Here is a 24327-nt window from a genome sequence, read left to right on the forward strand (position 1 = left end):
GGTTGGCAAGGATAGATATGAAAAACAGTTATTAACTGATCCTAAGATTTCAGTTCATAAATGAACAAAGCCATTTAGATAGAATTATCACTACACTTACCATAGTTCTCAGTGATTCTTACCTATTTGTCATCCTCACATTTTTACTGCCTTGTAGACATTCTACAAAACCACCGTCATGTTTAAGAAATTCATGTGCTGGTCTCTTATACGAGTTCTGATGAAATATCACAGACAACTACTCTATATATATATATATATATACACACATTGTAGTTATTTTCTCTTGCTATACTGCTATTCTGTCTTTATATATTACAGAAATCTCCCCTTGCGTGTAGGTATTGATTGTACATGTGACATCATGTGTTTTTGAGCATAACGTCATACTTTCCTGAGAAGACAATGTAAAGTAAATTTCTCTCACAAAATAATGATGTCACAATGGATACTTACTTTGAAGGGAGGTAACTTCTAACTCTATTATATGCAAAGATGGAATAATCAAGTTGAGGTCATTTTTTGGAGACAAGTTTTCTTAGGAATTATGCAATTGGCATTTTGCATGACACTAACAACAAAAAACTGCAAAACAGAGAATACTTTAACTTTTATAAATTCAATCTGGTTTAAATATGTTGTTTAAGATAGTCCTCTCTGCTAAAGTGACATGTGGATGCCAGAGATCTACAATTAAAACTGCTCTCCACTGATCCGTGTCCTCTCCCTCGTTAACAACGCTGTGTAGGTAAGAGTCGTCAAAAAGGAGACACTCGCCCTTCTTCCACTGAGAGTAAGACCCAGCCACACATAAGCTGCAACTCTTAGGTGTTACTAAACCTACAAATGAAACAAATCATAAGTGAGTGGTACTTTTTTCGGTGAGACTTTCCTATAATCATTCAGTTTTCTCTTTTTCTGTGGTCATGTTTCTCACTGTTATACCAATTGATCATCAACTTTATAAAGTACACCCAACTTCAAGAGACCCCGGAAAAAAATATAGCCAAGTTGTCTTTATATGTATTGGTAAAATTGAAATTGACCAGTTGGGCCCTTAGAACATGGTCTTATTAAGCAGGTGGTCTTTATACAGAGGTGGTCACTAAGACAGGTTTTACTGTACATGTTAACGTTATATAAATTATCTTAGTATAATCTTACCTAAACTGTACATGTTAACGTTATATAAATTATCTTGGTATAATCTTACCTAAATGACACCTCAGTCTGATGTTTGTTGGACCATAATGTTCAGTTATTACAGTTCCTGGTTCAATAACAGAGAAAGCTATATTTGCAAACACATTCTTTGTCATGACAGAGGGGAGAGAGGAGACAATATCGAATGTAGTTGGACACAAGTCCACCATATTTCTCTGCAACACACCCTGATTGACAAGGTGCAAGACTTTCCATTGTCCATTAGGGGTATTATTGACTTTCCACAAAGCATTGGAGTCTAAATTCACATGACAAAATTCCTGAAAAATTGTTCCGAAATTATCTTCCAATATTTTCACATCAGTTGAAAAATTAAAGTTTGAGGTCCACCATGGCATAATGGTAAGGCCATGCAAGTAGAATACTTCAGGTTTCTGAGCAGATCCATCAGGAATCTGTTTTTGCAATGACCCCCTTATTCGCTGTATATCTTGCTCATTAGGGGATTCTTTTTCACGTTGTATATCATTTCGCTTATTTGTGCTTTGTTGGTACTCTTCAATATGAGTTTTTGCATTTGCCAGAACTTTGTCATACAATGTGCACCTCACACATCCCGGGCTTTCACATTTTTTAAACGTGTCATTAACAACTGGTCCAGTAATCCTTTGAAATATGCCAAAGTAATTTAATACGACCACGGCAAATGTTAAGATTCCGATAAGTAATCCTAGTATGTATATATCCATTCTGTGCAATAAGACTGACTAAACTTCCTTTACCTTATGGGCGCTGACATTTGCAATTTTGCATTGTGGGTGTTCTTAGGAATTTTCGCTAGCACTACGTCGACACTAGAAAAACTCCGAATGGTAGATTGGTTACCGTTAGTTACGGTATACAACATGGCGACCTCCACAAAATAAAAATAGTCCCTTCAAAACAGCGGAATGATATATTAAAAAATAAATTAGCAAAATGGCCAAATAATTGTTAATATTAGATTAGATATTGCATAAATTTCAAATAGAAAGCACCGATTTGGAGTTTTTGTGAAGAACTAATTAGTTTAACCCAGGAGATACTCGATTTTATTACGGACTATATGTGCTCATTGATATAGAAGTAGCAGTAAATCGACAAAGGGAAAATGAACGGTGCCCGCTGGAAATGAAATTATACAATATTTAAAAGAAACTAATTTCCAGCAAGATGGATGATCCAAGATTTGAATGGATCGGCAAGCAAGTATCACTTGCACTGGACATTAAAGAAAATGATGTGTTTGAAGATCTTCTTGAAAGGGATGACGGAGAACAGGAACGCGAACTTGGAAAGTTCCTAAACGACACACCAGAAGAACATGAATCTTCTATTCTTTTTTACAAAATAATTCGAGAAGAGGAAGAAGAAGTGGAAGTAGAATGTGGTAAAGAATTTTATAGCTTTATCCACAAAAAAATGGTTGTTTTTACATATCTAAATACTGAAGTAACTAAGTCGCACCCGGAGTTTTGGGTGTAATTCTGACAGAAACATATGTGTTTCTGATTCTGAGAATAGTTGCCATATCAGCGAAACTTAAGTCATGTTTGAATTTTCCTACTTTACATGAACTGTTGATACAGAGGCTAAAAGTATGCACATATTATTTTAGTTGCTCGATAATATATAAAATTATTAAAAAATAAACAATACTGTTATGTATGTAATTACATTACAGCTGTTTTGAACTACAAATTAAATACACAAGTTTGAAACGTTAGTATACAGTTCATGTCACAACACCAAGTCGAAGAGACACTATGTACTAATTAATTGTCCAACCGGTTTCCTTTTAGGATTCATAAGAACATTCAACATGTCATTATTATGTATCAAATGAACCATCCTTGATACTTCAGGTGTTCTGATCACTTACAATCTCTACACCCCTTGACTATCTCATAGTAAAACTGAAGGCAGCTGAGCAGAAAACATCAGAACCAATCACAGGCCAGCAAAAATTTCCATTGAAGACTACAGAGAGAGTGATGCCCAACTTCAAAGCCACACAGTCAACTACAGTGTACAGTTATTATGGCTCCTTTGATGTACATCAAAGGACTAAATTACCTAATCTGTTCTATTGCCTCCAGTTTTACTTTGAGATATTCCAGGGGTGTAGAGATCGTATGTGATGGTATTCAACATGCAATGATCACTGTTTTATATTTTAATTCCTGTATCATAGTTTCATTGATGAATCGAATTGTAAAGAGATATTTTACACAAATGTTCAATGTACCATAGAAGTCGTGTCCTTTTGTAGACTCGGATGACTCAGAATGTGATCAGTATGAGTGGTATTTTACTGGTAATCAAAGCACCTTGTGGAAGTGTTTATTTTATCATCATTTGTGTAGAACTGTTTGTTTGTTTGTTTGTTTGAACTTAGCAATGATGCTTTGAAAGAAAAGGTATTAGATTTAAATTATTGTATGTATGGGTCTCTAAAGATATGTTTTAAAGTTATTTTCTCAAACAGTGGAACTTATTTAAGATGTTCAGCATACAATATAGAACCATATCCGTATAGTGAAGATATTTTAACCAGATTATTGGGGCATCTGCCTCCAATCATCAATTTGTTCCATCAAATTGACCCCAATTTAACCATGAGAATGATTTTATTTATAAAGGAATGCATGTGAAGCCCAGACTTTTTCTGCGAGATTAGGGTCCTTGTTTGGCCTAATTAACAATGATAAAGTCCTCATTTCCCCCAAATCAATACTTACCATATTTGACCCAATAAGCGCCCGCATCCCTTTGAACACCCCTTCCCCTATTTTAGGCTTCAATTTACTTACCCGGTACTTTGACTAAAATGCAGACTAAAAATATGGTTGGTTTTCTTACCAATTTCTATTGCAAATTTATGTATAGACTTCTACCAAGGTACTTTGTAGAATAATTAAATGATAGGCAAGTCCAAATTTATTTCTATAAAGAGACCCCTGAGTTGCTTCAATTTTTAAGAGCCCTGATTTGGTCGAATATGGTATTAGTGTTCTTGTTTCTTGATAATTACTTAGGTAAGGAAGGGGTTGTGTTTACACCATCCCTGTATCTTTTTTAGTGCAAGTGTACTCGTACTATTATTTTCCTTGTCGGGTGTGGAGTCTGAGTACATCCGCTGTGCGCAGATTCCAACTGCGCAAGTAATACCGGAAGTCAGTGTCTTTTAGCGTTTAATAGATTTTGCCATGATTTAGTGACACCAAACTTTCAAAAACATGTATTAAGATATATTTGTCAACTATAATCTACTATAAATTAACAACAAGGACATTTCACAGTGCGAAATGCATTTGTTTTGTGTAAACTTCAAGCGGTTTATCATACCAACTCTTGCATCGGCCACGATATTCTAATCATCTGATCGATTTGGAAACTTCTGAAACAATACTATGCAATTCAGGTTTACAAAGTCAATAAAAAAAGTGATGAAACGAATATTTTTTTAGTACCGGCCACATATTTGATTTATTTAAATTTTATATCATCTTAGGTCCTAGGTGTACGTTGCACTTTCGCTTACTAAACCCTGTGACCATAGACCGCATTTGCTGCAGTTCTAATTAATATTTATAAAATTACACAGCTTTGCGTGAGAGAAACAGAATAAAAAACACATTATAAAATATCAGTCTGAGTGTCTGAGCTCTAGATTTGATGTACCCCAGGCGTTCAAGCATGACATAGGTAAGTCACCACGTGCACAGAGACTGGAGAGTGTTCTAGCGGACAACTATTTTGAACAACGAAACAAGTTTATCGTATCAATATCAATATGATAACAATTAGATAAAAACACTTTTATGTAATAAAGAACTTAAAAGTAATTTCACATTTAAAGTTCTGATGAAGTAAAGGAAAGTATTTATTACAATGCACCAGGGCGTAAACCATCTCCTTGCAATAGTCCCAAGGATAATGAGCGAAAGTGCTACGTACAGGTACACCTGTTGCAGAGGATTATTCATAGCGAAAATTAGGTTAGGAAGTATTTAGCGAGCACTTAATGTCTAACAGACATATTTCTAGTTTAAGCATAGAATTTAAGAAAGTCAAAAGGACCCAACTTTTTTTTTTAATTTCCATTCCATTGATTTGCATTTTATCTGAGGAGAACCCCATTTATGGAACACCCACCTTGTAAGTCAGAGTGAAGATATATCTGTAATTTCCCCTATGATCTGAATTTGGCTGTAAGATCCTTTTGATTAGGTATTTTATTTTAACATTGATTGATTTTAAATTTTGCTTCATTGTGTGATTTTAGATGTGCTGTCAGTTTTTCTTTTACTTGACTCCAAAATGTCAAGGTTCAGGGTGTTTTAAGAAAATAAGTTAAGGACTTACTGGGTAATTTGTATGTTTATATGTACGCATTTAAATTGCACTAATGTCATGAATTACTTGAAGCAGAGATTTTATTTTCATCAAGTAAACAACCAAATTTAAAACATCATTTGATTTCATATCATAAAAGACAGGCTTTTATTATTAAAAAAGAATAACTAAATCTTTGATTCATTCTAATACTACCAGTAATAATTTAAAGCTCCCAATTGCAAGTTAAGTGACCTTGAGTCATTGAAGGGAAGGGTTTATAGGAATAGGGATGCTTTTGGGGTTTATTTACATAACTGTATTCTGAAATATTTTGGTGATAATTGTAAGAAAATATCTTTAATTTTATATGCATTGCATTGATTATTTTTTATCAAACTAGGTCACAGATCTGTTGTAGTTCATGCTAATGGTATGATTGATTTGATACAGAGCCAGAAATCCCCAGTATTGAAGAAGAGGAAGAAGCAGGCGAGGTTGAGGGTGAACAAGCAGGTGAGGGGGAGGAAGGGGGTGACCAACCCCTCCCCGTGTCCTCACCTACAGGGACTGGCGACGGAGAAGATCAGACACCCAGAAAGGGCACAGGTAAAAAAAACTCATCTTTAATCTAATAACAACAAAAAAACAAATAAAAAACATGCAAGCAATGCCTTTGAAAATTGAGTTGCTACATAACTTCTTTAAGAACGTCCATAGGCTAATAGCAATTATTTTATGTTATTTTTATATAATCATGACAAGCAACATCATGCAGTGATCAATCTGAAAATACATTTTCAAGATTTCTTTAGTTTTTATCTGTATTGCAAAGAAATTGTGTTTAATGATTTAGAGAAATTCTTTGTTCCATCTACATAAAAATGCTTTGAATATGGAATTTTTAACCTAAACATATAGATCATCACAGGAAAATGTTTATGTCTAACTGAGTTTAATCTTGGTGTTTTAGGAAAAAAGAGGAAGAAGGGAAAGGATACGCCCACTAGTGATGAACAGAAGGAAGAAGATGCTACTAAGACCCCAGTCCCAGAAGGAGAGGCTGCAGCTGCTGAGGGGGAGGAACAAGGAGAGGAAGAAGAACAGGAAAACAAAATACCCAAAACTGTAAGTCAGGACTCGGATCATTTTTAAGCTGATAATGGATCTTGTTATTTCACATTTAGGTTAAATATGAAGTACATCTACAGTAATTTCTACTAAATAAATGAAACACTGAATGTAAGAAATACATAATTATCGTTTTGCAGAAAATTATCAAACAGAAGGTGATGCGAACCTACCTGTATATGTGTTACCAACACTTGCCCGAGGAGTTAGCCGATCAGGACTGTGTGTACTTCCTCAGAAACACACCAGGGATGGTTCCTCTCCCAACCAGTCGGGACGAGGCCGATGAGACTCTCCCATCGTATTTTGAGATCGGTATCCTCAACGGACACTCACTTGTTATGTTGGAACAGATTATCTCACAGGTAGGTGACCCTGACATCAATGACAACTTAAGGCTATTTGGTCTAACCTTGTTAACTCAAACTTGGAAGTCAGAGTTTAAAATTTTAAAAATAAACTTAATGAGTATTCTAGGTATTAGTGAGCTGAATAATATATTGTAAAGTATGTTATGATTTTGAGTTAATGTTTATAATGAGATTCAACTTTTAAACTAGTTTGCGTAATATGAAGGTTCATTAACTATCACGTCTATCCACAGGTGTACATGCCCTTGTTGTCCTATAATCAACAAAGGAATGGCGAGGCACGCAATAAGGAGGTTAGTGCTCCCAGTCGCACTGATACACAGGCTTCTGTGAAAACCGACGGGGAGGGAGAAGGAGAAGAACCCAAAGACAAAGTTAATGTAGCTGAATCTCGTGCCAAAGCCCTGCTTCGTGATGAATTCCTCATCAACATGCAAAAATTTGCTTCCAGTATTAACCGTACTATACAACAGATTGAAGGTGAAGTTCGACTTGATATTCCAGATATTGAAATCGGTGAGAATGTTGAAGAAGTGCTCGCTAATAATGACTTGATGCAAACAATCCGAGAAACGTGTGGGGACTGGGCCAAGCGCATTAGAGCTGCTCTAGAGACCCAGATCAAAAAGGTCCCCCTGGGGAAAGGACCGTTGGCAGAGATTGATTTCTGGCGTGAGAGAAATGCAGCTTTAAGTGCTCTGACTGAACAACTGAAGATTCCCAAAGTCGCACAAATGTTGGAGGTGTATAGTCATGTGGAGAATGACTTTGATGACATCAAATCAGAACTCAATAAACTTTATGTTGAGGCTAAAGACAATGTCCGCTTTCTGTCTACATTGGAGCGTCACTTCAAAAACATTACCCACGGTGCAACATTCCAGGTAGTCATAGAAACCATTCCTTCGATGATGAATGCCCTGCGGATGGTATGGATCATCTCCAGACATTACAATAAAGATGAACGGATGGTACCACTGATGGAGAGGATTGCTTGGGAGTTAGCTGAACGAGTGGCTCGCGTCATCAACATCAGAACAATCTTCAAGTAATTTGGTTTTATAGTTCTTATTGCAAAGAGTCATAAACTTTTCAATTGTTAGATTGATATAGATGCTGATGCTGTAACAGTTGGTTTATAAGATATTAATATTAATTTGGTTTTGACATTTTAATAGACTTGAAACTTGTATAACTTGTCAAAACTACTGGGTCTTTGTCTATTCTGGATTCCTGTATATTTTCAGTTTAATTTTATGGCATTTTTCCATTTTAATTATTATTATTACTGTAATTAAAACCTATGTTATCTAGAAACCTATAAATATAGGCCAAATATAATGGTTCTGATGATATTTACACTGATCTCATTTCCACTTCATAATCAAAAATGGAAATCTAACATTTTTGTTAACAATGAATATTGTGCTATCCTAAAATAGTTTTATACTATAGATCTAGAGTTCTAATTCACTTAAATTGTCCTTTCCAGAGAAGGAACTGAGGAGGTAAAGAGGAAAACACAAGAAGCCAAAAAGATGTTACTGGTGTGGAAAGAGTCCTATTTTGATGTCAGAGCAAAGATTGAGGCGTCTGGGCGCGACCAGAGATGGGAGTTTGACAGAAGAAAGCTGTTTGAAAGAACAGACTACATGGCTAGCATTTGTCAGAATCTCTACGATGTGGCTGAAGTATGTACATTATTTTTCCTATTGAAACATAAGTAGATAAGATTTCTGGATTTTAGAGTATTTGGAGTTGTTAATTGTATGTTAGGCTGTGTCAGATTTACTTTTAAGCCCATTGTGTGAAAGAGTTTCACCTTTTCTTACTGAATTTTAGTAAGAAATAATTTTCATCCTGCATTAATTTATGTCATCTTTTGTCATAAAATTTGAGTTAAAAAGTTTTAAGTTTGGAACATGATATGACAATAATGTTAATTATGCCTAGAAGTCTAACACATTGAAAACAAGCATGTTCAGTTACATTGATTGACCTTACCAGCTACATGAACTGTAAAGTTATAGTATAATATATAAGATCTAATACTGAGTGAATCTTAATAGGTACTGGAAGAATTCTACAACATCTTTGGCCCAGAGCTGAAGGCAGTGACAGGAGACCCAAAGCGGATTGAGGAGGTGCTCCTTCGTGTGGACGCCCTAGTGAAGCCCCTTGAGGAGGTAGGTTGTTTGTGTAAATAATTGGTCATATAAGTATATTCAGATGGATGGAAATTCCAAAATTTCTTATTTCACTTAATTGCAGTTTCTTATTTTAGACTAAAGATACAATAAGATGGGGTTTTTTTCCCTTTATACTTAAAAAAAATCCCATTATCATGGATTTTGAAGAGCTCTCTGTCAGTGATGAATTTACATATTTTTGGATTGCAATGTCCTTAGCTGAAATTCCTATAGGTATGACCTCCGTTTCTATGAAAGTTTGATTTTTTGCTTTTTCTTTATAATTGATTCTGACATTATCAAATCAGATTTACCTGACATTAAAACTGAGGCAATAACATAACAAACCCAAAGTATGATTATTGTTTGCATAAATTATAATTAATCTTCTTTCTACAGGTCAGTTTTGATCCCTTCATGACAAACTACAAAGCTTCCTGGAAATCTGAGATCATGGACAAGTTTGACAAACAAGTGACATCCATCGACGGTGAAGCCATCATGTTTATAGACGAGTCGTTCCAGTCGCTGAGGTCAGCAGAGGGAGCATTTGATATGTTACAGAACTTCAAACACATTCGATCTCGAGAGGCAATCAATGCTCAGATGATGCAGAAGTTCAAGGACATTCTAGTACAATATGAAAAAGAGGTATGGAATTTAATGTTTTAATATTTGGGGTTTAGTTGAAGCTGTAATGATGAACTTGCTAATTTATCACACAAAAAATCACACACAAAAAAACTATTTTTAGTGTTCAATAACATATATTATTGCATAATACCCCGATGTATAAATACAGCCAGTATTGGGTGTGGCTTATAACCTTTGCAGCTTATGAAAACCCAAAAACTGAAAACAAAATCTAAAAATTAAAAAAAAAAATGGCTTATATACAAATAATGTCCCTTAAAATATCTTTATCTGATTATTTCAATTTTCCTTTGATGATTTTTTATCCCACCAGGTGTCAGCATTAGATGAACTTTTCCAACAGCATCGTGAAAGTCCGCCACTTCACAAAAATCATCCGATGGTATCAGGCGCCATCTTCTGGGAACGATCACTATTCCATCGTATCAAACATACCATTGTACGATTTCTTACCATGGAGGATATGATGCAGACCGAGATGGGAAAACATGTAAGTATTTGGTCAATAATCTCATTCTCTCTTTCTTTTTATCAAAAATAAACTTGTAGGGCTTGTTTATTTATATTTTTTTGCATGATAACAGGATTTAGAATAAAATTATTACAAAAAAATAATAACCTCTCAATACACCAACCCATCACCCACATTTGGTTATAATATTCTTGAAAACATAAATGAGGTTAAATTATACTATGCATTCAGAACAATTAGTTTGATCAAGATATGGTATTTAGATTCAGAAAGTTGATATTTCCATCAAGATTTTAGCCAAGATAGTTTAAAATTCATAATATATATTTCTGTCATGTACATATAAGGCTCGTGCTAAGTACCTGAGTGTAGCCAAACAGATGAAACTGTATGAGGATCAGAAGTACGAGGCCTGGAAAGAAAGTGTGGAGCAATCATTGCCATCATTACTCAAGCGAAACTTGCTAGTCAAACCACATCATTCCATGCTTACTCAACAGCCTCACGATGACAATGAAGCAGGTAATTATCTTGTCATTGTGTGAGTGTGTGACAGACTTCAGTTGACCTGACGACAGGTCTATGTGAATACTGTAAACCAACTTATATCTGCAACGACTGATTTTCTGGAAATTATCTTTAGCAGAGATTTGATTTAATGCTTTAGACTCGTTTATTTCAACACTATATATGCCTGTTACATTTTTTACAGCGATTAATTTTCGCAATTTTTTATCGCCTGCAAAATTTAAATGCATACAAACATAAGTTGGTTTACAATATTATATAAGGAAGATAAAACCAAAGCAGTTGGTAATATATCTTTATGGGTTGTAATGCTAGCAATAGAACAGCAGCCATTCACACAAAATCTAAAAAATAAAAAAAATTATTGTATTTTCAAAAATGGAGAAAATAAAATAACATACTAGATAAAAAAGATTGATTTTCTTTTAATTTCTTGCCAGAGGCTAAAATGCTGAAAATTTGGAATACAGAGACTTTTTTGTTTATATGTAATTACAAAAATGTATGGATAGAAAGAAAATGAAACACTACCAGTAGATAAATAAAAATTAAACAAGACAAAAACAACAATAACAAATCATGCCTTTTTTTTAAAATATATAATATGTAAATGTAATAAAAATAGATTTAGGTTTCATTAATTTGATATCCTATAAACACCCAACAATAATAAGAACTAACAATTAATGAATTAAGGTATGCCTTTATGTAATTGTTTTTTTAATTTTACATAAACTTACAACACCATGCAGAAATATAAAGTTTATCTAACAAAATTCCTTGGTGCTTGGTCTTATGAAGTCAGTTAAAGCTTTTACTGTAGTATAATAATACACAAAACACTTATAGAGTAACTATTCACCAGCGGCTTATACTTAACCTATAACCAGAGCTTTTTAGATTTTGCTTTTAATTAGTTTAATTAATATTTCTTGCTTTAATTCATTGAATTTGAAACTGAACATAATTGTTTTTTAATGCGTTAGACGTCTAGTCATTAACATTTTGGCATGTGGTTTTTCTGTGAATAGTTAAGGTACCTAACACAGAAATTGTGGTAACTGGTACCGATAACACACTTCAACAGCTCGTTCCCGCTCAACCATCCAATCAACAGCCAGAACAGCAGCAGACTGACCAACCAGAGCAGGCTGTCAATAATGGTAACCATGGTAACAGTGTGAGACTAACACATGTGTGACAGTTGTGTGACTCTTGGTAGACTTTTGTAGCAATGTGGCCAAACTGTTCAAAGATCTCTTCTCGTGCACTTCTTCTGATTTTAACTTTATTTTCCAGCTTTTCTTTAAATTATTAAATTAGATGTTGATTCTTATGATTGCTTTAAAGCAAATCTTTAATCTCAGTGTTGTTTTTCTTTACATGCCTGGATAAAAATTTAAAAAAGAAAAATTATTGAGGCAAAGACAAACTCGTTTATGCTAATAATAGTCTCCCATGGGATAATTATTATTCATGGTCACATATTTGATATAGAGAACATAATTTTAATCAATTTATCAAGCGAATGTGGTGAAACACATATAGGTATGAGAATATTATTGAATTTGTATATAATCATACTGTTGTGTATCTATAAGTGACAGTTTAGGAAATATTATGTTTCTGTAGCTGTAGCGAAATCTTTACCTTTTAATTACAACAAGACTTCAGATTTACATAGATCTCTAAAAATCATAAAATTGTCACTTCTGAACCTTGCAGTGACAATAGTAACAGTTAGACTTCAGAAATATTCTGCATTTGAAAGATGAGGGATTAGCTCTCTCTGTGTAAGCCTACAGAGTCGATGGTTTGCTGTGCCTTTACCCTGAATTAACAATAGCCTAGTATCCCGATACCTCTACAACATGTATCACATTACCTTTCTTTTCAGGAAGGATTTTCCAGCCACATAGTGATTCCAGCTCAAACCAATAAATAGACTGTTTCCTTTACATTCCTCTGTTGTAAATGTTTGGTTAAAAAATATGGAATTTTGTTAAAGCAATATTGGCCAGATTGCATTATTAGATGTAATAATTTCGAAAATAGGTAACCTTCACAGATTGATTTTAAGCAACAAAAGGAAACAGATAGTTCATTGGCTTGGTAGATTTAAGTCTTTTCTGTGACATAAAAAATCCCTTTAATGAATTCAATGAGTATACTGTAAAATTGATTGTCATTTAAATGATGTACTAAATTATACAAGTAGATTTTTGCATACAAACTGTTAATGTTTAATCAGAGAACATATGTACAGCAATATTAGACCCTTAAATATATACTCATTTACCTTGAAGCTCATGATGTATGTATCAATAATTCTACATGTATTAAATTTTGTTTTTTTTTTTTCGAGGGTTATTCGCCATTGTGATCGTGGTTGCAAAATTCTCTCACAGTCAATTTCCTCAATATGATTGGCTAAGAACTTGCTCGCAGATACTAGCGCTCCTAGCGGCAGTGTATTCAACAACTTTGATTTACCGGGAATTTTAAATAGCAAATTTTGAGTATGAAAGATACTGAAATAAGCGTATCTGTAATGTTGAAATAGGAATAGTAGATAACTGCTTTCATATCCTTACCATATACATCGTCCAAATGATCTTAGATTGGAAAATTTTCACTTAAATTGTGTACAATGTATCTAGACTTTTCGTCCTGAAAATGTTGTTTTCAATACATGAAGACGTTTCGTCCCGAAAATGCTTCGCTTCGCCCCACGCGTTTAGTCCCTACTAGTGACAATTATCCCGCAACGGAAAAAATGAAATCTATATTTCACCTCAAACATTAAAATTGTTACAATAATGATTTTTGCACTTTGAATCACATTAGTTCGGGAGCAAATATATTTCAGGACGATATGGAGATTTGTTTATCACGGCTGCGTTATGCCACATGTACGTGTAAATCCACAATGGAAGAAAGACAACTCTAACAAAATTTTGGACAAACTTGGACTACAGATAAAATAGCACGTGACAGACGGTGAACATTTTATAAATGTCCAAGGTGGCGTAATCTTTAAACTAACGGCAGTTAATAAGGTATGAATGTTTACCACATCCATTATTATCGATAATTTTATAAGCACATGTATAAATATCAGATTATATCTATATACTAAAGCACGTTCAGAGATTACCACTAAACCATACTTTTAAAACATTTTAGTTACATACAGCATATTCATTAAACTAGGTAATACGAAGTATAAATTTTTGGCCGAATGACATAAATCATATGTGGAATGTTCATATAACTCGAAGTGATATTTTTTGGACTACTAGATCGACGAAAATGCCGATTTCTTCTTCATAATTCTTCCGTAAAACGGCACTTAAAAAGCTGTTTCAATCTGTAACAAATGTAGAGAAAACTGTTAATTGTTTAGCAATTATCCTGAGTTATATTTTACCAACAAGCATCAGAGATTAGCAATTAAAACTTACATAAACATATTCCCGACTCTCACTTGCATTGTGTGATCACTCGAGCGGAACTAATCTCTACCACCTGGCACAGTCTTACAAATGCCCACATGATCACTGTTTTTAGTGCGATTACATCTTAGGGTGTGAACAATGTTTTTTTTTAACTTTTTACTCAACAAAATAGACTTTGCGCACCATCATTTTCTGTATAACTTATTAATTTACCACTGTACCCATGCATACGTGTGTATTTATACTTCTTTGTGCACATTATATAACAACGGCTATAGACTGTATATTACAATCAATTTATGAAGGACAAAACTCTTACATGTAAGAACAGGAGGACTGAAGAACAGCGGGAATTAAACTTCAATAATATTTCCTCTATGCTGGTATTGCTATTTATGATTAAAATGTTTAATTATATGATATTAGCCTTTTCAGTAATTACTCTGTTAATACATTTATTGTTTCCTTATGTTTTTACAGAATGTCAGCATGCATGTATCATTTCAACTGTAAACAGCCTAGGAGAAGAATTGTGTGAACAAAAAGAAGTAATTTTCAACTGTGGAAGCTTAATATTGTAATGATTTTCAATCCGAAAATAATTACTATCATCATCTTCAAATTCCTAATTCTGAATTTAACTGTAATATGATTTAAGCATATACCTGATATTTGTTAATATTCTATGACATGTACATGCTTGAAATGAAATGAATAAATAAAAGATTATTTAAATTTAAAACACAATATGACATTAGCTGTTGATACTTTTTGTCAAAAACATATTAAGCTTATCGTTCATAACACACTCGTCATCACCTTCGAGACAATTTAATGAAAATCAATTAAACATTTATTTGTATAACACAGGTCGTCTTATGTTTTTCCCCGCCTTGACTATCAATGTTCCCTGATCACTCTGAAAGTATTGATTTTACCTTTTTTTTGGTCACCACATGAACTGCCTTTAAATCAATCACACCAATGAAACATACATTTACTGCATTCATTATAACACTGTAAGGCAATTCTGCAAGATCAGCGAACATTATTGATTTACCTTGAATATCTACATGCATGGTACCATATGTAACAGGAGAGGAGAAAATGTAGCGGCAAGACCGGGATTCGATCCCGGGACTCTCCGAACACTAGCTGAGTGCTCTAGTCACAGCTCTACCGACTGAACTACCTGGTCATCGATAATCGACCCAGTCCCAGTCCCGCTACACTCCTCCCCTCTTTTTTTTGAATACATACGAGACCCTTTCAAACACCACAACCGTTGGTTATTTAGTTGGGTGCCAATTCTGTAACAGGAGAGAAGAAAAATGTAGCTCTTCTGACTGAGCTACCTGATCGCCGATAATCAACCCAGTCTGATCCCGCAACAAATATTTATCTGGTTATTTTATCTCCCTTCCTTTTTTCAATCTACCTTTATGACTTAGAATCTTACCTGGTGGAAAAGAATATTTTGTCTTACAAATCTTGACAAATTATGCACACTGTGATTGTTGCAAGCTAAACTACGTATCCGCTAGCTGGTTGCTGTTGATTGTTAATGATCTCAAACACACTAATTACTTATTGTGCCAATTTAAGTAAATATATTCTACTCTTTTCAAATATTCCTGATTACTATTCATGTGTAATATCTCAAAAAATTGACATGTGCAAGGAGTACGGCGGACCAGACCGCCAATGTTTTGGACATCTGCTAGATATTTCAGTTTCAGGTTACGGTGACCTAAAAGAAAACAAACACAATGCGGTTTTCATATGTTATTTCTTCTAAATACAACACTTTTTGTGCAAGTTGTCAAGCATTTATGGGGAATATTTTGCATTGAAATTGTCACCTTCATACATCGGTTTTGGGACTCCCTGGACATTGTTTTTCCCCATTTTGTTGATGCGCAAAATATACTGATAGTAGATTTTTTGAGCATTTTCAGCCCTAAAAAATTACCTGCGCAAAATTAAACCAGTTTTTTTTACGGTATATGATATTGGAATGTATCCCAAACTTTTTATCATACTATTTGCCAATAACACTGTTATGATATCAGAAATATCTGATGGTCTACAACAAGTGTTACATGAATTTTAAACAATATTGCATAACATGGAAATTAGAACTTAATATCCAGAAAGATAAAAATTGTGATATTCTCAAGACGTAAATCGGTACCACAACACCAGTTGATGTTATGGAATACAAAATTAGATTTATAAGAATTGTTTACATATCTAGGTACAGACAATAATGTTAGTGGTAGCGTTTTTAAATAAAGGGGAAAAACCTGCTGAACAAACAATTAAATCGGTGTTTGCTGTTTATATAAGAAATAAAGGAATGTATCTCTTCCTGTTCATTTTAAACTGAAAATATTTGATTCACTTGTAATGACAGTTTTATTTTACTCATCAGAGGTATGGGGATTTGAAAATAAAAAATGTTGTAGAAAAATTCATTTGTAATTTTGTAAAACGATCCTGAAGTTAAGAAAGTGTACAAACAATTTCATGGTCTATGGTGAGCTAACAAGTTATCCGGTTTGAATTGAAGTTCGGATACAATGTATATCAATCAACTTGCTGTTTTACAAAAAGAATAATTACAAAATTGTTAAAAGTATACCAATTGACCAATTTATTCAAAAATCACATGGTGATATTGATAAGTCTTCTAGAGGACAGACATATTCTATATTTAAGACATTTTGGCATAGAAAAGTATGCCCCTTGTCTTTCTCTGCTGCAAAACAATACATGTTAACTGATACTGTGGTCCCAGGAACTTGATGACAATAGTCATTAAGAATGGATATTTTCATTAACATCAAATTAACAAGGAAAATGCTAAAGGTGTTATAAAATCATTTGACATATAACATCATAGGAAATATTAGAATGGGCTTCCAAGATTTTAGTATGTGTCCGACTCTTATATTACACTTTGGTGTCCAAGGAATCCTCAAAAGTCCAAATGGAAGGAACACCAGCCAATTTTATTTCTTATTGTACAAAACTACAGTAGTATTGACCTTAGAGAAAAATTTCCCCATTTAGTACTTCCCCTATTGAGTGCCTCCTGTAATAGCCCCTCGTTTTTGGTGAAAAAAATCAACAAGTTTGATACAATTTTTGTGCCAGATTGTGACAATATGTTTTAGCAGGTGCTAATAAAATACTGTTTCACATCAGTTTGATGCTTAGCATATCTATATCATGTATAAGAACTCGATTAAAATCCAATATCAGATATATATATATATATATGTAAAAAAACCTTGTAGTGAGCAGCAAACTTCCTCCTCTTGCTCCTGCTGCACAAACGGGTTCATTCCAGACATGCAACAATAAACGGTGCATGATGTGTCCATACACAGCATCCACAGACTCATTTGAATGTGCTATCAACAACAAAGCATACAACATCTGACAGAACCTGACGTGCAAATCCAGCAATGTCATCTACCTCCTCTCGTGTAGGAAATGCACAATGCAATACGTTGGGGAAACCGGTGGTCCACTCAACGTCAGAATCAACAATCACCGCTGGTCTATCAAACAGAACAAACCTGACTATCTGGTTGCCAGACATTTCAACTTGCCCATCCATAGTTGGAAAGACATGCAGGTGATTGCAATTGAGCACTGTTCCTACTGGACACAAACCAAGCGTCGATCGAGAGAGATATTCTGGATTACCTATCTACAGACCCGCTATCCCAAGGGCATTAATGAACGTTAAATATACCAATTGACATAAATTGATCACTTGCTCTTCAATTAATTATCCCTACTTCCAGCATTTTCCCGTTCTGTTCTACGCGTTTTTGATCCTTTACATATGCTGCCCAGCAAAATGCGACTAAATTTGGGACTTTGCTTCTTTGCAAACACACCGAGGAAATAGGCGACTAAATTTGCATCCTATACCAATGAGCACCATAAATAAATTTCGCCACACATTTGACGTCACACCTAGCACGCTTTCCAGTCATCGCTCATATTTTAGCGTTCTGCCGAACAGCATGGATAAATTTGTGTAGATCTGGCCTTCGGCTGCCACTTGCCGAAGGGTTAATTGCGCTCCATTATGCTATATAGTTTAATATCTGTCTGCTTTGTCCCGCATTACTGTTCGTATCCTATTATGTAATCGTGTTCGTTTTGTATGTCTTTGATAAAAGGGCAGATCGCCTAGAAAATTTAGACAATTTTGTTTTGTCCACACGGTTGGAATTACTTCTCTGTCCCAGATATATATATATATGTATACATAATTAGATACTTTTCTAAACCACTGCCAGTATTAATCATGTTTCTATATGTCTATATAGGTCCATACGTAGTAGAGAAAGTACTGCATGTGCATGTGTATACATAAATGAAACCCTGAAATCTTGTTCTTATAACTTTTGGTAATTGACATATCGCCATCTGTCAATCAAACTGCACATGACTTTGCATTTTCTATTGTGTACGCTACAATGTTACATTTGCTCCGACATTGAATACATGTATAGATACATGTGCGTTTGTATGCACGAGACGTGGCTACATATACTGTCTGGCATTTGGTCATTACAAATTTTAAAACATTTCCACCTTACATGTTATGTATCTCCGTGAAATAAACATATTTTTCAAAACAAATTATCCTGACAAAAACTTGCAGACATAACTGTCGTTGCAAGGACTGAAAGACGAAAGTAATTGCGGTCAATTTTAATAAGGAATGTAAACACATTGATCTGGTTTCATATACAATGCTCGAAATTCACCAATCAAGAGTTGTTATGATGTTTTAACATAACATGTTCCTTAAAAGTATATGAAGTTATTCAAGTTTCCAGAGGAAGATCATCAACGCTACTACAAGTTAAGAACTCATGACAAAACCACCAAAGGGATCTATGAGTCCAAAAGCACTTTGTATCGATGTTACGTCATCCAGGAAGCCAGAACAATGGCCTTATCATTAAATTGCTATTTTTACCTTATCCTGCATAAGTTAAATAAGGGGTCGACAGAGCCTGCTGCTCTGACCCATTCTGAAATACAAGTAATTATATGCTAGGAAACTTAATTTGTACTTTGCCAAGTTCAACATTTTCAGGAGTTGACAATGGTCGATAGCAACCCTGGTGTTCCTATATTATTAAACACTTTCTTTCCATTCAAAGACATTTGCTCGTCTTGAAAGCAACTCGTCTTTATCAATTGCAGTTATGAAAAGTTCATTTGTGAATATTGGTTTGTATAATTTATAAGTGTGTTCGAATAGATTCATTTAAAAATAGTACCAAAGTATTTTGTTTCTATATTTTCCCTTATTATCAAACTGCACTTATATCTGTGCATGTCAATAATTTTTTATTTGTATAAATCACAAATTACTGTATAGGACATTAAAATCTTGCTTTAAAAAGTAACGTATATGATACAATATACTAAATATATGACTCTAGAAACCTGACAGGATTATTATGTTTTTCTGTTTCATAAATTCGTCAAAATGCATCAAAGAAAATGTACTTTTCAGCGGTTTAACTTCTCTGCAATACTTTAGATGATTTTTGCCTAAATTAGCCGCGGTAACGTATCTGCTCTCTTGGTATATATGTCTGTATGAAGTATTAGAAAATAAACGAATTCAATAACAAGAATTTGCTTCAAAACTTGTAGTCAAAACTACAACATCAAAATTATCAAACATTAGATCAAAACTATTGAAAGTGGCGTCGATGAAGGGACGATTATGTTTTACCATATTGGTAACGTATCTGTCTATACCAATTCCCATTGACTGGGTATGGCTTCGGCGTCCTTGTCATTTATATTTGGAAAAAACGACCCACACGGCCGACAAGTAGATGTGTGATAACTCAGGATTAACAGTTCGTCTGGTTTTTGTGGCCAACGAAACCTCGCTTATCCTTTGTTGATGTTTTTTGACATGAAGGAAAGGAATAATTCATTCTCATTGTCCTTCCTTTCCTTCACCTAAGAAACGTATCAGTCTCCGTCATACTCTGCTGCCACAAACGACCCTAAACTTATATAATTACATTTTCCGACTATATGGGTTCCGTCCGTACGAATGGTTTCCGGAGCATAACTCTAAAACCAGTAGAGATATTTCCACGAAACTTCATACACACATTGGTCTTATGGTCTAGTAGTGCCTTTTGCTATTTTTAGGTTTGCATTTTTTGCATTTTTTCCGTAACCATGGAAACACTGCTGAAAATATCATATTTTTGTACCAGGTTCGTTTCCGGAGCATAACTCTAAAACCAGAAGAGATATTTCCTCGAACCTTCATAGACACATTGGTCTTATGGTCTAATAGTGCCTTTTGCTATTTTAAGGTTTTCACTTTTTGTACTTTTTAGCTCACCTGGCCCGAAGGGCCTGTGAGCTAATGTCATGGCGCGGCGTCCGTCGTCCGTCGTCCGTCCGTCGTCCGTCCGTCGTCCGTCCGTCAACATTTCCTTTAAATCGCTACTAGTCATAGAGTTCTGCATGGAATGTAACCAAATTTGGCCACAAACATCCTTGGGGAAAGGGGAACAGAACTTGTATAAATTTTGGCTCTGACCCCCCAGGGGCAGGAGGGGCGGGGCCCAATAGGGGAAATAGAGGTAAATCCTATAAATCGCTACTTGTCCTAGAGTTCTGCATGGATTGTAACCAAATTTGGCCACAAACATCCTTGGGGGAAGGGGAACAGAACTTGTATAAATTTTGGCTCTGACCCCCCGGGGGCAGGAGGGGCGGGGCCCAATAGGGGAAATAGAGGTAAATCCTATAAATCGCTACTTGTCCTAGAGTTCTGCATGGATTGTAACCAAATTTGGCCACAAATATCCTTGGGGGAAGGGGAACAGAACTTGTATAAATTTTGGCTCTGACCCCCTGGGGGCAGGAGGGGCGGGGCCCACTAGGGGAAATAGAGGTAAATCCTATAAAACGCTACTTGTCCTAGAGTTCTGCATGGATTGTAACCAAATTTGGCCACAAACAGGCCACAAACATCCTTGAGGAAAGGGGAACAGAACTTGTATAAATTTTGGCTCTGACCCCCCGGGGGCAGGAGGGGCGGGGCCCAATAGGGGAAATAGAGGTAAATCCTATAAAATGCTACTTGTCCTAGAGTTCTGCATGGATTGTAACCAAATTTGGCCACAAACATCCTTGAGGGAAGGGAAACAGAACTTGTATAAATTTTGGCTCTGACCCCCCGGGGGCAGGAGGGGCGGGGCCCAATAGGGGAAATAGAGGTAAATCCTATAAATCGCTACTTGTCCTAGAGTTCTGCATGAATTGTAACCAAATTTGGCCACAAACATCCTTGCGGGAAGGGGGAAAGAACTTGTATAAATTTTGGCTCTGACCCCCCAGGGGCAGGAGAGGCGGGGCCCAATATGGGAAATAGAGGTAAATCCTATAAAACGCTACTTGTCCTAGAGTTCTGCATGGATTGTAACCAAATTTGGCCACAAACATCCTTGGGGGAAGGGGGAAAGAACTTGTATAAATTTTGGCTCTGACCCCCTGGGGGCAGGAGGGGCGGGCCTAATAGGGGAAATAGAGGTAAATCCTATAAATCGCTACTTGTCCTAGAGTTCTGCATGGATTGTAACCAAATTTGGCCACAAACATCCTAGGGTGAAAGGGAACAGAACTTGTATAAATTTTGGTTCTGACCCCCGGGGGCCAGAGGGGCACTGGGGCATGGGCCCACTAGGGGAAATAGAGGTAAATCCTATAAATCACTACTTGTCCTGGAGTTCTGCATGGATTGTAACCAAATTTGGCAACAAACATCCTTGGGGGAAGGGGAACAGAAAATTTTGGCTCTGATACCCCGGGGGCCAGAGGGGCGGGGCCCAATAGGGGAAATAGAGGTAAATACTATAAATTGCTACTTGTCCTAGAGTTCTGCGTTGATTGTAACCCAATTTGGCCACAAATATCCTTGGGGGAAGGGGAACAGAGCTTGTATAAATTTTGGCTCTGACCCCCAGGGCAGGAGGGCCCTGGGCTGGGCCCAATAGGGGAATTAAAGGTAAATTCTATAAATTACTACTTGTCCTAGAGATCTGCATGGATTGTAACCAAATTTGGCCACAAACATCCTTGGGGGAAGGGGAACAGAACTTGTATAAATTTTGGCTCTGACTCCCCGGGGGCAGGAGGGGCGGGGCCCAATAGGGGAAATAGAGGTAAATCCTATAAATCGCTACTTGTCCTAGAGTTCTGCATGGATTGTAACCAAATTTGGCCACAAACATCCTTGGGGGAAGGGGAACAGAACTTGTATAAATTTTGGCTCTGACCCCCTGGGGGCAGGAGGGGCGGGGCCCAATAGGGGAAATAGAGGTAAATCCTATAAAACGCTACTTGTCCTAGAGTTCTGCATGGATTGTAACCAAATTTGGCCACAAACATCCTTGAGGAAAGGGGAACAGAACTTGTATAAATTTTGGCTCTGACCCCCCGGGGGCAGGAGGGGCGGGGCCCAATAGGGGAAATAGAGGTAAATCCTATAAAACGCTACTTGTCCTAGAGTTCTGCATGGATTGTAACCAAATTTGGCCACAAACATCCTTGAGGAAAGGGGAACAGAACTTGTATAAATTTTGGCTCTGACCCCCCGGGGGCAGGAGGGGCGGGGCCCAATAGGGGAAATAGAGGTAAATCCTATAAAACGCTACTTGTCCTAGAGTTCTGCATGGATTGTAACCAAATTTGGCCACAAACATCCTTGGGGGAAGGGGGAAAGAACTTGTATAAATTTTGGCTCTGATCCCCTGGGGGCAGGAGGGGCGGGGCCCAATAGGGGAAATAGAGGTAAATCCTATAAATCGCTACTTGTCCTAGAGTTCTGCATGGATTGTAACCAAATTTGGCCACAAACATCCTAGGGTGAAAGGGAACAGAACTTGTATAAATTTTGGTTCTGACCCCCGGGGGCCAGAGGGGCACTGGGGCATGGGCCCACTAGGGGAAATAGAGGTAAATCCTATAAATCACTACTTGTCCTGGAGTTCTGCATGGATTGTAACCAAATTTGGCAACAAACATCCTTGGGGGAAGGGGAACAGAAAATTTTGGCTCTGATACCCCGGGGGCCAGAGGGGCGGGGCCCAATAGGGGAAATAGAGGTAAATACTATAAATTGCTACTTGTCCTAGAGTTCTGCGTTGATTGTAACCCAATTTGGCCACAAATATCCTTGGGGGAAGGAGAACAGAGCTTGTATAAATTTTGGCTCTGACCCCCAGGGCAGGAGGGCCCTGGGCTGGGCCCAATAGGGGAATTAAAGGTAAATTCTATAAATTACTACTTGTCCTAGAGATCTGCATGGATTGTAACCAAATTTGGCCACAAACATCCTTGGGGGAAGGGGAACAGAACTTGTATAAATTTTGGCTCTGACTCCCCGGGGGCAGGAGGGGCGGGGCCCAATAGGGGAAATAGAGGTAAATCCTATAAATCGCTACTTGTCCTAGAGTTCTGCATGGATTGTAACCAAATTTGGCCACAAACATCCTTGGGGGAAGGGGAACAGAACTTGTATAACTTTTGGCTCTGACCCCCTGGGGGCAGGAGGGGCGGGGCCCAATAGGGGAAATAGAGGTAAATCCTATAAAACGCTAGCTACTTGTCCTAGAGTTCTGCATGGATTGTAACCAAATTTGGCCACAAACATCCTTGAGGAAAGGGGAACAGAACTTGTATAAATTTTGGCTCTGACCCCCCGGGGGCAGGAGGGGCGGGGCCCAATAGGGGAAATAGAGGTAAATCCTATAAAATGCTACTTGTCCTAGAGTTCTGCATGGATTGTAACCAAATTTGGCCACAAACATCCTTGAGGGAAGGGGAACAGAACTTGTATAAATTTTGGCTCTGACCCCCCGGGGGCAGGAGGGGCGGGGCCCAATAGGGGAAATAGAGGTAAA

General features: G+C 36.4%; 2 protein-coding genes across 2 annotated transcripts; one reads left to right on the forward strand and one right to left on the reverse strand.

Moving 5' to 3' along the window:
* Positions 1-599: 599 nt before the first annotated feature.
* Positions 600-2062, reverse strand: LOC138331677 (aspartate beta-hydroxylase domain-containing protein 2-like). Its single transcript, XM_069279408.1, has 2 exons — positions 1214-2062; positions 600-840 (listed from the first exon to the last, which is right to left on the reverse strand). The coding sequence occupies exons 1-2, from the start codon at positions 1911-1913 to the stop codon at positions 620-622; spliced, it is 921 nt and encodes a 306-aa protein (XP_069135509.1). The 5' UTR covers positions 1914-2062; the 3' UTR covers positions 600-619.
* Positions 2063-2277: 215 nt separating this feature from the next.
* Positions 2278-12187, forward strand: LOC138331678 (dynein axonemal heavy chain 10-like). The gene is made up of 11 exons (XM_069279409.1): positions 2278-2593; positions 5995-6150; positions 6515-6669; positions 6813-7037; positions 7277-8091; positions 8536-8734; positions 9113-9229; positions 9632-9883; positions 10200-10376; positions 10706-10880; positions 11918-12187. The coding sequence occupies exons 1-11, from the start codon at positions 2377-2379 to the stop codon at positions 12085-12087; spliced, it is 2658 nt and encodes an 885-aa protein (XP_069135510.1). The 5' UTR covers positions 2278-2376; the 3' UTR covers positions 12088-12187.
* Positions 12188-24327: the final 12140 nt, after the last annotated feature.

This window comes from Argopecten irradians, chromosome 9 (genome assembly GCF_041381155.1).
Source record: "Argopecten irradians isolate NY chromosome 9, Ai_NY, whole genome shotgun sequence".
In the NCBI taxonomy this organism is placed as follows: domain Eukaryota; kingdom Metazoa; phylum Mollusca; class Bivalvia; order Pectinida; family Pectinidae; genus Argopecten; species Argopecten irradians.

Excerpts from the sequence above, each read along its gene's own strand:
- LOC138331677 (XM_069279408.1), bottom strand. The coding sequence starts at position 1,913 with ATGGATATATACATACTAGGATTACTTATCGGAATCTTAACATTTGCC. Across the intron at positions 841-1,213 it reads CAGACTGAGGTGTCATTTAG|GTTTAGTAACACCTAAGAGT; the intron begins GTAAGATTATAC and ends TTTCATTTGTAG.
- LOC138331678 (XM_069279409.1), top strand. The coding sequence starts at position 2,377 with ATGGATGATCCAAGATTTGAATGGATCGGCAAGCAAGTATCACTTGCA. Across the intron at positions 6,151-6,514 it reads GACACCCAGAAAGGGCACAG|GAAAAAAGAGGAAGAAGGGA; the intron begins GTAAAAAAAACT and ends TTGGTGTTTTAG. Across the intron at positions 7,038-7,276 it reads TGGAACAGATTATCTCACAG|GTGTACATGCCCTTGTTGTC; the intron begins GTAGGTGACCCT and ends GTCTATCCACAG.